At 44.8% G+C, this 13,110-nt stretch overlaps 1 protein-coding gene across 4 annotated transcripts in view; it reads right to left on the bottom strand.

Moving 5' to 3' along the window:
* The window catches only part of CDIN1 (CDAN1 interacting nuclease 1), a 375,199-nt gene extending 368,422 nt beyond the window's left edge, over nucleotides 1-6,777 (bottom strand). The window contains exon 1 of one of the 4 annotated variants that reach the window (XM_033953116.1): nucleotides 6,170-6,777. Coding sequence is in view for 3 of the 4 variants with exons in the window: in XM_033953113.1 (XP_033809004.1) it covers nucleotides 6,170-6,270 (101 nt within the window). In the remaining variant the exon portion in view is untranslated. Of the gene's footprint in view, nucleotides 1-5,476; nucleotides 5,610-6,169 lie in introns of those variants that run through there. The other 3 variants (XM_033953113.1, XM_033953114.1, XM_033953115.1) reach the window with 3 other exon arrangements.
* Nucleotides 6,778-13,110: the final 6,333 nt, after the last annotated feature.

Below are 13,110 nucleotides of genomic sequence, written 5' to 3'. Positions count from 1 at the left end.
GAGCAGGTCCTGGCTACAGGATTATTTCCTACCTTCTCAGGGTGATGCTTTTCTTTTAGGATGTCTCCCTCCTCCAAGGCAGCACAAGGACTGCCAGACTGGTGATGGGACTTCTTTACAACATCCCTATAGGTCTCCTCTGTGTATCCTTACATCTCCCTCAGCTTCTCCAAGTCTTCTACTCTAGCTTCAAGAGAACAGACTCATTCTTCAAGAGCAAGGAGCTTTTTACAGCAAGCACAACATACTTTTCACCAGTCAAGAGATACTCATATATGTGACGCTCAGTGCAAGAGCACCTCTCTTACTGCTGGACTACTATCTGCATTTTAGTATTATTGAGTTGTTTAATTAAACTTTAAGGTACTACAAATATTAGACTACTATAAAGAGCCTTATATTATATTATGTGTTTTTATTCAACATAACATATTGAACAGGATCGGCCCCAGCACCAAACCCTGAGGGACTCCACTACTCACCTTTCCTTCCTCTGAGAGACTTCCATTAACCATCACACTGGCATCTGTCCAACAACTAGTTTCTAATCCAGTTCACCACTTTGGGTCCTAACTTCAGCCCTTCAAATTTGTTCAAGAGCCTCCTATGAGGAACCGTGTCAAAGGCTTTGCTGAAATCTAAATAAATGACATCTAGCATATGTGCTTGACCAGAGAACTGGGTCGAGGACACATGCTAGATGTCATTTACTGATTAGAAAGATTTTTCTCACCCTCTGGAAGCTTCGGTCCATCAGAGCTTACTTCGAAGTCTCATCATTTAGAATTATGGTACAATCCCTCATACTGAGTCAACTCGATTATTGTAACATTGCCTACTTGGCACTCTCCCAGAAGAACATGCAGCAATTGCAACTGGTACAAAATGCAGCAGTTAGGTTACTTTGTGGACTGAAGAAGTTTGATCACTCGACACCTTCCTATCGACTTCTGCACTGGCTGCCGATGGAGGCACGTGTGAAATTCAAGTTTGGTTGTTTTTGCTTCAAGGTACTTTACGGCTTAGCCCCTAAATATATAACAGGCCTTTTCTCCTTCACAACTAACAGATTCAGGAGAACCTCACATCCGAACTTTGTTTCTCCACCGGTTAGAGGTTGTAAATTTAAAAGTCATCACCAACATCTTTTCTCACATCAAGCAGCATTATGGGGTAAAGACCTGGAACAACTGCTCGTGCCTAATAGGGAATTCAGGAAACGCCTAAAAACACATCTGTTCCTGAAGTACTTAGGTAACTGACCTATACAATCTTAGTCCTCAACAAATGATCTTTAGAACTGTTATTCTCTAACTCTGAACTTTGTTTATTCCACTCGATCTGTAATACCTTTTAATCATTGTATACCGCATAGAACTTCACAGTAGAAAATGACACGGTGACGGTTACCCGCGGCTAGCCGCGTTTAGCCGCGGGTAACCCGCCGGAACGGGGAATGAAAAATAACAGTCGCGACGGGGACAAGGCCATTCACCGCCCGTGGAGCAGTGAATAGTCTTGTCTCCGTAGTGAGGCATTTAGGATCGCGCGGTCACCGCAGCCACCGCCCGCCCGTAGCGTTTAGCCAGCTCCCTCCCTCTACCTCACGTTAAATTCTGAGTTTGCCAGCTTCCATTTTCCTGAGCCGCACGCGTTCAAAAAGCCCTACATGCGCAGCTGCGCGAGTCCATCAAGCTTCTCCTCTGACGCAACCGGAAACAGGAAGTTGTAGGAGAGGAAAAGCTTGATGGACTCGCGCAGCCGCGCGTGCGCGTCTTTTTAAACACGTGCGGCTCGAGGAAAAAGGAAGCCGGCAAACTCAGAATGTAAGGTGAGCTGGAGGGAGGGAGCTGGCTAAACGCTGCGATCGGGTAGGTGGGGGCTGCTAGACCATGAGATCGTGTTTGTTCCCAGCTCATACTAGGAAGGAGGGAGTGAAAGGAAAAAATATTCTGGGCCAAGGGGATGAAGAGGGAAAGAATGAAACCCACAGCAGGAAAGAAAGGGGAAGACAGGCAGGTGAGCAAGATGCTGGAAGCAGGGGGGGGGGGAGAAAGAGGGAAAGAAGCTAGATGGGATTGAAAAGAAGAGACACGCTGGTATGGAAGAGGAAGATAGGGGAAATCTGGACAGAGGAAGGTAACAGAAAGAGGGGAAATTATGTGCATGGGGCATAGGGACAGAGACAAAGGGGACATGCCATGGGGATGGTATATGGACACAGGGGGGGGGCAATGGCAGATACATAGGAGAGATATTAGAAATGGGGAAAATAGGAAAACAGAAGCGAGATAGTTTGTGGGAATGGGACAGGGACAGAGCTCGCAGGCTCCAGCAGCTTGCACAAATTACATTGTAACGTGCCACGAAAATAAGAGGGAGGTAGATAGATAGGCCACACGAGAGGAGCTGAAGGGTGGTAGAAAGGAACAGATTGTAAAGGAGGGAGGGAAGGGTGGTGGTGGAAAGGAATAGAACAGACATTGAAAGAGGGTAGAGAGGAACAGACCCTGAAGGGAAATGTGGAAGACAGAGTGGGGAGAAGATGCTGGAAGGGAAGAAGACAGATGCCAGACTATGGGGGAGCGTAGGGAAGAAGATGGGTGCTAGACCAATTGGGGGAGGGTGAAGGGAGAGGCACAGTAACAGCAAATGGAAGACGCAGAGAGAAGACACACTGTGGATGGAAGGAATTGAATGAGAAGATGTGGAAAGCAGAAACCAGCCAACAAAGGTAGAAAAAAATTTATATTTATTTATTTATTTTTTGCTTTAGGATAAAGTAGTATATTAGTTGTGTTGATAAAAATTTATAAACAAAGCCCTGCCAGCTGAACATCTCTTTCTCTAGTTCAGCAGCAGGAACTTTGATTTATAAGAAAGGAATAAGCTAAATATTACAGTACTAAGGCTTATATGGATGCTGCAGGAACGGTGACGGGACGGTGAATGGGATGGCAGTGGCGGTGACGGGGCGGTGAAAGGGATAGGGGTGACGGTGACGGGGCGGTGAAGGGAATGGCGGTGACGTTGCGGTGCAGAGGATGGTGGGCCAGTGACGGGGACAGATTTTTTTCCGCGTGTCATTCTCTACTTCACGGTCCTCCGGTATATCAACTGTTATTATTATTATTAAAATGATTGTATTTAGGGATTAATAATCAGAAGGAACCGTATATGCTGGGAGGTGAGAAGCTGATATGCACAGACGGGGAGAGGGACCTTGGGGTGATAGTGTCCGAAGATCTAAAGGTGAAAAAACAATGTGACAAGGCAGTGGCTGCTACCAGAAGGATGTTGGGCTGTATAAAGAGAGTCATAGCCAGTAGAAGAAAGAAGGTGTTGATGCCCCTGTACAGGTCATTGGTGAGGCCCCACTTGGAGTATTTTGTTCAGTTTTGGAGACCGCATCTGGCGAAGGACATAAGACGACTTGAAGCGGTCCAGAGGAGGGCGACGAAAATGATAGGAGGCTTGTGCCAGAAGGCGTAGGAGGAGAGACTGGAAGCCCTAAATATGTATACCCCAGAGGAAAGGAGGGACAGGGGCGATATGATTCAGATGCTCAAATACTTGAAGGGTATTAATGTAGAACAAAATCTTTTCCAGAGAAAGGAAAATGGTAAAACCAGAGGACATAATTTGAGGTTGAGGGGTGGTAGATTCAAGAGCAATGTTAGGAAATTCTACTTTACGAAGAGGGTGGTGGATGCTTGGAATGCGCTCCCGAGAGAGGTGGTAGAGAGGAAAATGGTGACTGAGTTCAAAGAAGCGTGGGATGAACATAGAGGATCTAGAATCAGAAAATAATATTAAATATTGAACTAAGGACAGTACTGGGCAGACTTGCACAGTCTGTGTCTGTATAAGGCTGTTTGGGGGAGGATGGGCTGGAGGGGCTTCAATGGCTGGGAGAATTTAGATGGGCTGGAGTAGGTTTTAACAGAGATTTTGTCAGTTGGAACTCAAGCACAGTACCGGGTAGAGCTTTGGATTCTTGCCCAGAAATAGTTAAGAAGAAAAAAATTTAAAAAATTTAAATTGAATCAGGTTGGGCAGACTGGATGGACCATTCGGGTCTTTATCTGCCGTCATCTACTATGTTAAGACTTGAAGCGGTCCAGAGGAGGGCAATGAAATGATAGGAGGTTTGTGCCAAAAGACGTATGAGGAGAGACTGGAAGCCATGAATATGTATACCCTAGAGGAAAGGAGGGACAGGGGAGATATGATTCAGATGTTTAAGTACTTGACAGGTATTAATATAGAACAAAATCTTTCAAGAGAAAGGAAAATGGTAAAACTAGAGGGCATAATTTGAGGCTAAGGGGTGGGAGACTCAAGAGCAATGTAAGGAAATTCTTTACAGAGAGGGTGGTAGATACCTGGAATGCGCTCCCGAGAGAGGTGGTGGAGAGGAAAACGGTGACGGAGTTCAAAAAACATGGGATGAACACAGAGGATCTTGAATCAGAAAATAATAGTAAATATTGAAGAACTAAGGCCAGTACTGGGCAGACTTGCATGGTCTGTGTTTGTACATGGCCTTTTGGTTGAAGATGAGCTGGGGAGGGCTTCAATAGCTGGGAGGGTGTAGATGGGCTGGAGTGAGCTTTGACGGAGACTTCAATTGTTGGAACCTAAGCACAGTACCGGACATAGCTTTGGATCCTTGCTCAGAAATAGCTGAGAAGAAGAAAAATTAAATTGAATCAAGTTGGGCAGACTGGATGGACCATTCGGGACTTTATCTGCTGTCATCTACTATGTTACTTTGTAACATAATATTCAGACCTTTTGATGATTCCACTCCCCAGTATGTGCTTGGTTTATTTTCGTTTACTGCCTATTCTAGTATATTAAATTCAGCTGTGCTACTGGTAGCAGTTAGCATGGTCTCCGCCCAGGATCCCTGAAAAACCCTCAATAGAACTCCTAATGGCATCTCTCATATCGAATATCACCCTTCTTCCTCAAAATGAGCTTTCCAACCCACCCCAGCCCTTTCTGGAGTATCACTGGTGGTAAAGTGTTGCCACAGCAGCAATTATCTTATACTCAATAGTGCAGGGCACCACAATAAGTGCATCAGCAGTTAGTATAACTGCATTCATGTTATCTGACAAAACATTTAGTACAAAGTATCATTTCATTATTACACCTAACAAGTGGTTAAATACAGGGGGGGGGGAACACTTTAACAAGCAGGCTCCTTTAGCATATACAAAAATCCCACAGCAGTTTAAGATTAGTCATTTGTACTTTGGGGCAAATAGCCCACTGGTAGTTGTATTATTAAACCACTGGAGAATGTGACACTGGAAAAGTACAGAACAAAGTGAACTAGCTTGACTGCAAGAAACAAAACGGGCAAGCAGAATAACAGGAAAGGGCCCATATGATGACCATGCCAACAAAATCAAGGAGCAAGTAATAGAGAAGGGATAAGGAAGCAGAAGCAGATACTTTCACTTACTTAGCTCCGTGAAAAGATATGCAGCAATGATTACAAGATAGAGTATACACACAAAGCATCACACACAAAACTGCAGTACTGCTTAGCTCAGGGGTGTCCAATGTCGGTCCTCGAGGGCCGCAGTCCAGTCGGGTTTTCAGGATTTCCCCAATGAATATGCATGAGATCTATGTGCATGCACTGCTTTCAATGCATATTCATTGGGGAAATCCTGAAAACCCGACTGGATTGCGGCCCTCAAGGAGGGACTTTGAGATCCCTGGACTAGACACAGGGGATGGGCAACTCCGGTTCTCGAGAGCTGGAATCCAGTCGGGTTTTCAGGATTTCCCCAATGAATAGGCATGAGATCTATGTGCATGCACTGCTTTCAATGCATATTCATTGGGGAAATCCTGAAAACCCGACTGGACTGCGGCCCTCGAGGACCGACATTGGACACCAGCTGATACATGACATCGGCAATTATTTTTGTACACATATGTACCTCAATAAGCAACCTGCTACAACTGTTTATCAAGCCTAGTTGCATGAGAAGTTCATATTAACTGCTATTTTGCACGTAAAGCTGAATACGGAACACAATCTTTTAAGGCTCCAATAGGTGTATGGGGGGTGGGGGGGAATGAGTTGCTAATTTAAATAAACAGTGAATTTATCATGGACTACAAAAACCACCAAACTCAAACTTACCTGGGGAATCTCAATTTAAGTTTTTTCAAACTTTGCCTACTACAGCTCAGAATAGATACGAACTGCACTATTTCATCGTACTGGGCTCTAGAAAGTTTCATGGCTATCCAACACAACAAGCACAGCCACAACGGTGAAAACAATCCCAGTTATTTAAGAAAACAAGCAAACTGGAAGGTGATATACTGTACTGGAATGAGAACGAAGCTCCCACTCGCCCTCGGCAACGCGGCTTTAATCTCGCGCTGCTGTCAGAGTCTCACTCTCGCGAGATCAGCGCCAGGCGTGCAGGCATCAGTGGACTACAGAGACAACAGAGAGTAACGAAAAAAATTACTAAGCAGGCCAAGACTTGGGCGAGTCGCTCCTTTCCGGCATTTGACGCAGAAAGAGCATGTGACGCAAGTGCAGCGTTCTTCCGCGCATAGTCCTCCACACAGAAACTCGGCAGCCTGTAAAAAGCCAATCGCTACTTCCGGTTCTGTATTTGTTATTGGTTGCTCATTGCTTGCAGGCTGTCGTGGAACAGGGTTGTAAGGTGTTTCTGGGGTATGGCGGGGTCGGGAACCAGGTAGGTTAGTGTCAGGTTTTCCGTGTGGCTCTGGAGGTCTGGTGGGTCAAAGGCAGGGGAGGCTGATGTTACCCTCGTGACTCTGTACAGCCCTACGTATGTCTGGCAGCGCTCTTGAAATGATTAATAGTAGGTAGTAGTAGCAGCAGTGCAAGTTCTAAGTCATATTTGGGAATCATAGTATGTTTTATAAACCCTATGGGTATAACTTCTTAAATTTGCAGGAGAAAGGCGCTCCATGAGCCCACTAATTATGTATGTGAAAAAATGTCCTGTGGAAGGACTGTCTACAGCAGTGGTCTCAAATATTGGTCTGCACGGAACGAGGATTGCAGGAATCCCGCGGGTCCCATGGGACTCCCGCGGGGATCCCTCCTAGGTCTACGGGACTCCCGCGGGGATCTCTCCCTGGTCTACAGGGCACCCGCGGGGATCCCCCCCAGGCTCACAGGACTCCTGCAGGGATGGAACCGGGGTTCCCGAGGCCTGGAAAGAGAATTAGTAGAAGATAGGCAAAAGCAGAAACTGGGATCAAGATGATTGAAGAACAAAATGTCCCACCAGCTACAGCAAGGGAGATGTTCATTTTGAGGGGGGCTAAGCTCAAAGTGGGAGGTCCAGCCCCCTCTTGTGGCCACCAATTGTGTTTAGTACAAAAAAAAGTACTTTATGAGTTTGTTTGGGGGTTGCCAGTTCAGTTTTAGCACATTTTTCTTATGCAACCATTGTCCTGAAAAGTGCCTCTCTCAATTCTGCTTTAAGTGATTTTGATGCTGTATTGTTTGATTCTTTACTCATTGCTGCATTAAAAACCACTTGTGGATCTTGAGGGGACCTCTCGCAAGTTACCTATGCCAGATGGTGGAACCAGATTTATTTGCTCTACAGGTATAAGCTTTATATTGCCAAAAAATCCAACTCTTTTAACAAGAAATGGTTGACCCTACAGTTACATGACCTAATGTCTATTCTAATTCTTTCCAGTGATGTATGCATCTCTTATTTCTGTTAATTGTTATTTGTTTATATTGTATTTTATTGTTGGTTTAAATAAACTAAGACTTTAAAAACTGTCAGAAGTAATTGCTGCTTTTTAGGGGGGATGGTCGAGGACAGAGGAGATTCCTCATGGGGACGGAGGGGATTCCTTATGGGGATGGAGGGGATTCTTGCAGGGATGGGCAGGATACTGGTGGGGACGGGCGGTATTTCTGTTCCCGCACAACTCTCTAGTCTCAAACCATTTGCAGGGCCACATTTTGGATTTGTAGGTACTTGGAGGGCCGCAAAAAAAAAAAATTAATGTCTTTATTAAAGAAATGACAATTTTGCATGAGGTAAAAACTCTTTATAATCTTTCCTTTAAACGTTAAAGGAAAGATTTATAAACTATAAAGAGTTTTACCTCATGCAAAATTGTCATTTCTTTAATAAGACATTAACTATTTTTTCTGCAGCCCTCACAGTTAAAGTTTAACAACTTTCCTTTCTCAGAACTAACCCATTTCAATCACTATGTTGAAAATAAAATCATTTCCCCTACCTTTGTTGTCTGGTGACTTTATTTTTCTGTGCTTTTAACTATGTTTTCAGAGCCTTCTTGTTCATTAACTTGTTTTTCTCTCCGTCTTCACTTTTTGCCTTGCATCCATCTTTGACATTAACTTAACATTCAATTTTTCTGCTTTTTCTCAAAATCTACTTTTCCATGTCATAAGAACATAAGAATAGCCTTACTGGGTCACACCAATGGTCCATCAAATCCAGTAGCCCGTTCTCATGGTAGCCAATCCAGGTTGCTAGTACCTGGTCAAAACCCAAGGTGTAGCAATATTCCATGCTACCAATACAGGGCATGGTATTGGTAGCATGGAATATTGTCTTTCTTAATAACAGACTATGGTCTTTTCCTCCAGGAACTTGTCCAAACCTTTCTTAAAACCAGCTATGCTATCCGCTCTTACCACAGCTTCTGGCAATATACATAGTAACATAGTAGATGACGGCAGATAAAGACCCGAATGGTCCATCCAGTCTGCCCAACCTGATTCAATTTAAATTTTTTTTTTTTTTTTTCTTCTTAGCTATTTCTGGGCGAGAATCCAAAGCTTTTCCCGGTACTGTGCTTGGGTTCCAACTGCCGAAATCTCTGTTAAGACTTACTCCAGCCCATCTACACCCTCCCAGCCATTGAAGCCCTCCCCTGCCCATCCTCCTCCAAACGGCCATGCACAGACACAGACCGTACAAGTCTGCCCAGTAACTGGCCTAGTTCAATCTTTAATATTATTTTCTGATTTTAAATCTTCTGTGTTCATCCCACGCTTCTTTGAACTCAGTCACAGTTTTACTCTCCACCACCTCTCTCGGGAGCGCATTCCAGGCATCCACCACCCTCTCCGTAAAGTAGAATTTCCTAACATTGCCCCTGAATCTACCACCCCTCAACCTCAAATTATGTCCTCTGGTTTTACCATTTTCCTTTCTCTGGAAAAGATTTTGTTCTACGTTAATACCCTTTAAGTATTTGAACGTCTGAATCATATCTCCCCTGTCTCTCCTTTCCTCTAGGGTATACATATTCAGGGCTTCCAGTCTCTCCTCATACGTCTTCTGGCGCAAGCCTCCTATCATTTTCGTCGCCCTCCTCTGGACCGCCTCAAGTCTTCTTACGTCTTTCGCCAGATACGGTCTCCAAAACTGAACACAATACTCCAAGTGGGGCCTCACCAATGACCTATACAGGGGCATCAACACCTTCTTCCTTCTACTGACTACGCCTCTCTTTATACAGCCCAGAATCCTTCTGGCAGCAGCCACTGCCTTGACACACTGTTTTTTCGCCTTTAGATCTTCGGACACTATCACCCCAAGGTCCCTCTCCCCGTCCGTGCATATCAGCTTCTCTCCTCCCAGCATATACGGTTCCTTCCTATTATTAATCCCCAAATGCATTACTTTGCATTTCTTTGCATTGAATTTTAGTTGCCAGGCATTAGACCATTCCTCTAACTTTTGCAGATCCTTTTTCATATTTTCCACTCCCTCTACGGTGTCTACTCTGTTACAAATCTTGGTATCATCTGCAAAAAGGCACACTTTTCCTTCTAACCCTTCAGCAATGTCACTTACATACATATTGAACAGGATTGGCCCCAGCACCGAACCCTGAGGGACTCCACTAGTCACCTTTCCTTCCTTCGAGCGACTTCCATTAACCACCACCCTCTGGCGTCTGTCCGACAGCCAGTTTCTGACCCAGTTCACCACTTTGGGTCCTAACTTCAGCCCTTCAAGTTTGTTCAACAGCCTCCTATGAGGAACTGTATCAAAGGCTTTGCTGAAATCCAAGTAAATTACATCTAGCATATGTCCTCGATCCAGCTCTCTGGTCACCCAATCAAAAAATTCAATCAGGTTCGTTTGGCACGATTTACCTTTTGTAAAGCCATGTTGCCTCGGATCCTGTAACCCATTAGATTCAAGAAAATATACTATCCTTTCTTTCAGCAACACTTCCATTATTTTTCCAACAACTGAAGTGAGGCTCACCGGCCTGTAGTTTCCTGCTTCATCCTTGTGACCACTTTTATGAATAGGGACCACATCCGCTCTCCTCCAATCCCCAGGAATCACTCCCGTCTCCAGAGATTTGTTGAACAAGTCTTTAATAGGACTCGCCAGAACCTCTCTGAGTTCCCTTAGTATCCTGGGATGGATCCCGTCTGGTCCCATCGCTTTGTCCACCTTCAGTTTTTCAAGTTGCTCATAAACACCCTCCTCCGTGAACGGCGCAGAATCTACTCCATTTTCTCGTGTAACTTTGCCGGACAATCTCGGTCCTTCTCCAGGATTTTCTTCTGTGAACACAGAACAGAAGTATTTGTTTAGCACATTTGCTTTCTCCTCATCACTCTCCACATATTTGTTCCCAGCATCTTTTAGCCTAGCAATTCCATTTTTTATCTTCCTCCTTTCACTAATATATCTGAAAAAAATTTTATCTCCCTTTTTTACATTTTTAGCCATTTGTTCTTCCGCCTGTGCCTTCGCCAAACGTATCTCTCTCTTGGCTTCTTTTAGTTTCACTCTGTAGTCCTTTCTGCTCTCCTCTTCTTGGGTTTTTTTATATTTCATGAACGCCAACTCTTTCGCCTTTATTTTCTCAGCCACTAGGTTGGAGAACCATATCGGCTTCCTTTTTCTCTTGTTTTTATTGATTTTCTTCACATAAAGGTCCGTAGCCATTTTTATCGCTCCTTTCAGCTTAGACCACTGTCTTTCCACTTCTCTTATGTCCTCCCATCCTAACAGCTGTTTCTTCAGGTACTTTCCCATTGCATTAAAGTCCGTACGTTTGAAATCTAGGACTTTAAGTATCGTGCAGCCGCTCTCCACTTTAGCCGTTATATCAAACCAAACCGTTTGATGATCGCTACGCAATACGTTCCAGAGCTTAACTATTGTAGGAGTGAAAAAAATTTCCTCCTATTGGTTTTAAGAGTATTTCCCTGTAACTTCATTGAGTGTCCCCTAGTCTTTGTCATTTTCGACAGTGAAAAATTGATCCACTTGAATCCGTTCTACTCCACTCAGAATTTTGTAGATTTCAATCATATCTCCCCTCAGCCGTCTCTTCCCTTCCCTTCCTATCTCTCTCGCCTTCCTTCCCTCCCTATTTTCATGATCTGACTTCTCTCTCCTTCCACCCCCACCTCCCAGTGAAACATTTCTCTTTCCGTTCTCTTTTCTGCCCCCTGCAGCCCATCTCCCTTTTCCTCCTTTCTGGCCCCCCTCCCAATCCAATAAGTCTCTCTCTTTTCCATCAGTCCAACATTTTTTTCTCTCTCTTTCTCCTGCATGCTTCTCTGGTTCTCTTTCCTTCAACCAAACAACATCTATATCTCCCTCTATTCCAACTTTTCACTCTCTGCCCTCTCCCCCAGTATAATATTTCTCCTTTCTGTCCTCCCCTTCCATCTTACCCTCTCCATGAGTCCAACACATTCTGCTTCCTGCACGCTTTCTCTGTCCTTGCCTCTTCCCTCAGTGGCATCCCTCTTTCCCACCCCCCAACCCAACATGCTCTCTCCTCCATGCACCATCTCACCCTCCCCTCCAGTGTGTAGCACCTTTCCCTCCTTTTCTGCCAGGTCCAACAACAGCTCTTCTCCCTTTTACCTTCCCCCTGTCCAGCAGTACCCCTTCTCCCTTCCTTGCTCCCCTTGTCCAGCAGTACCCCTTCTCCATACCCCCTCCCCCGGTCCAGCAGTACCCCTTCTCCCCTCCCCAGCAGTGCCTCTATTTTGCAGCCCATGGTCTGTATGTGATCTTGCACAATGGGCAGGAAGAGAGGCTCTAGCATCAGCTGACATGAAACTTTCTGCCGCTGTCGTGTATGCCTGGACTCATTGCCTCCTTTCTCTAGCCTGCTGCTGCTCCGGGGGTGCGAAGACAAGATGAAAGCAGGAGTCCCAGCATACGCGATGGCAGCAGGAAGTTTCCAGTCAGCTGATGCTGGAGTCTCTCTTCCTGCCCAGTGTGCGAGATTGCGTACAGACTGCAGGCTGCAAAATAGGACCTGGGGGGCCACATGTGGCCGCGAATTTGAGACCGCTGGTCTACAATTATCTGCTTCTGCATGGACAAGGAGTGTGGCCTCTTTCTAGAGGCCCTCTCGGTTTGGCCAAAGAGGAATATAATTAAGATGTCTCACTAGATAGTCTCTCAGCGAGTGTGACCCATGCCTTTTGTTGAGTTCCCCCCCCTTCATCTGATCACTCTACCTTAATGAGAAAAGAAAGGCTAAGTGGTCCAACCAGTAACAGTAGAAAGCACACCTATGTCATTTGTTTCCACATGTTCGGTTTCTTGAGTACCTGGTATGAAAGCCATATGACTTGCATTGATATTTGATCCATTATTGGATTAAAAGAATGATTGGGATGGTTATTACATAAGATCCAGGGATATTTTTGCTGAATTTAGATATAAACCTAAAAGTATTGTATAAGAAATTATTGAGGCATAGCATAAGTACAGTATACCTTAATCAGGATAGCATACCGGGTGTACTATTTCGAGTGAGTGGTGCTTGAGTGTGTGTGATGTAAAATGGAATTAATTACAGCTTGCCAAAAAAATGTGTGTAGATGTTGGAGCAGATTTGAAAGCCTTAGTCTAATCCTTTTGAATAGTGGAGTGAATCTTCCTAGACTGGTGTCCTTCAATGCAAGTCCTTTGAGGCAGCCCAGTTTTCTGTATTTTTTTTCCTTCTGCCTCTTTTCCCAGGCTCAGGACAGAAAGGTGAATGTGGATGGGGGGAGAGGTCCTTCCTGTTTGTAGGACAAGGCATTTCTCAATAGACAAA

Source organism: Geotrypetes seraphini, chromosome 7, assembly GCF_902459505.1.
Source record: "Geotrypetes seraphini chromosome 7, aGeoSer1.1, whole genome shotgun sequence".
Lineage (NCBI taxonomy): Eukaryota > Metazoa > Chordata > Amphibia > Gymnophiona > Dermophiidae > Geotrypetes > Geotrypetes seraphini.
Note: the sequence above shows the minus strand (reverse complement) of the source record. Positions and strands in the feature narration are given on the sequence as shown.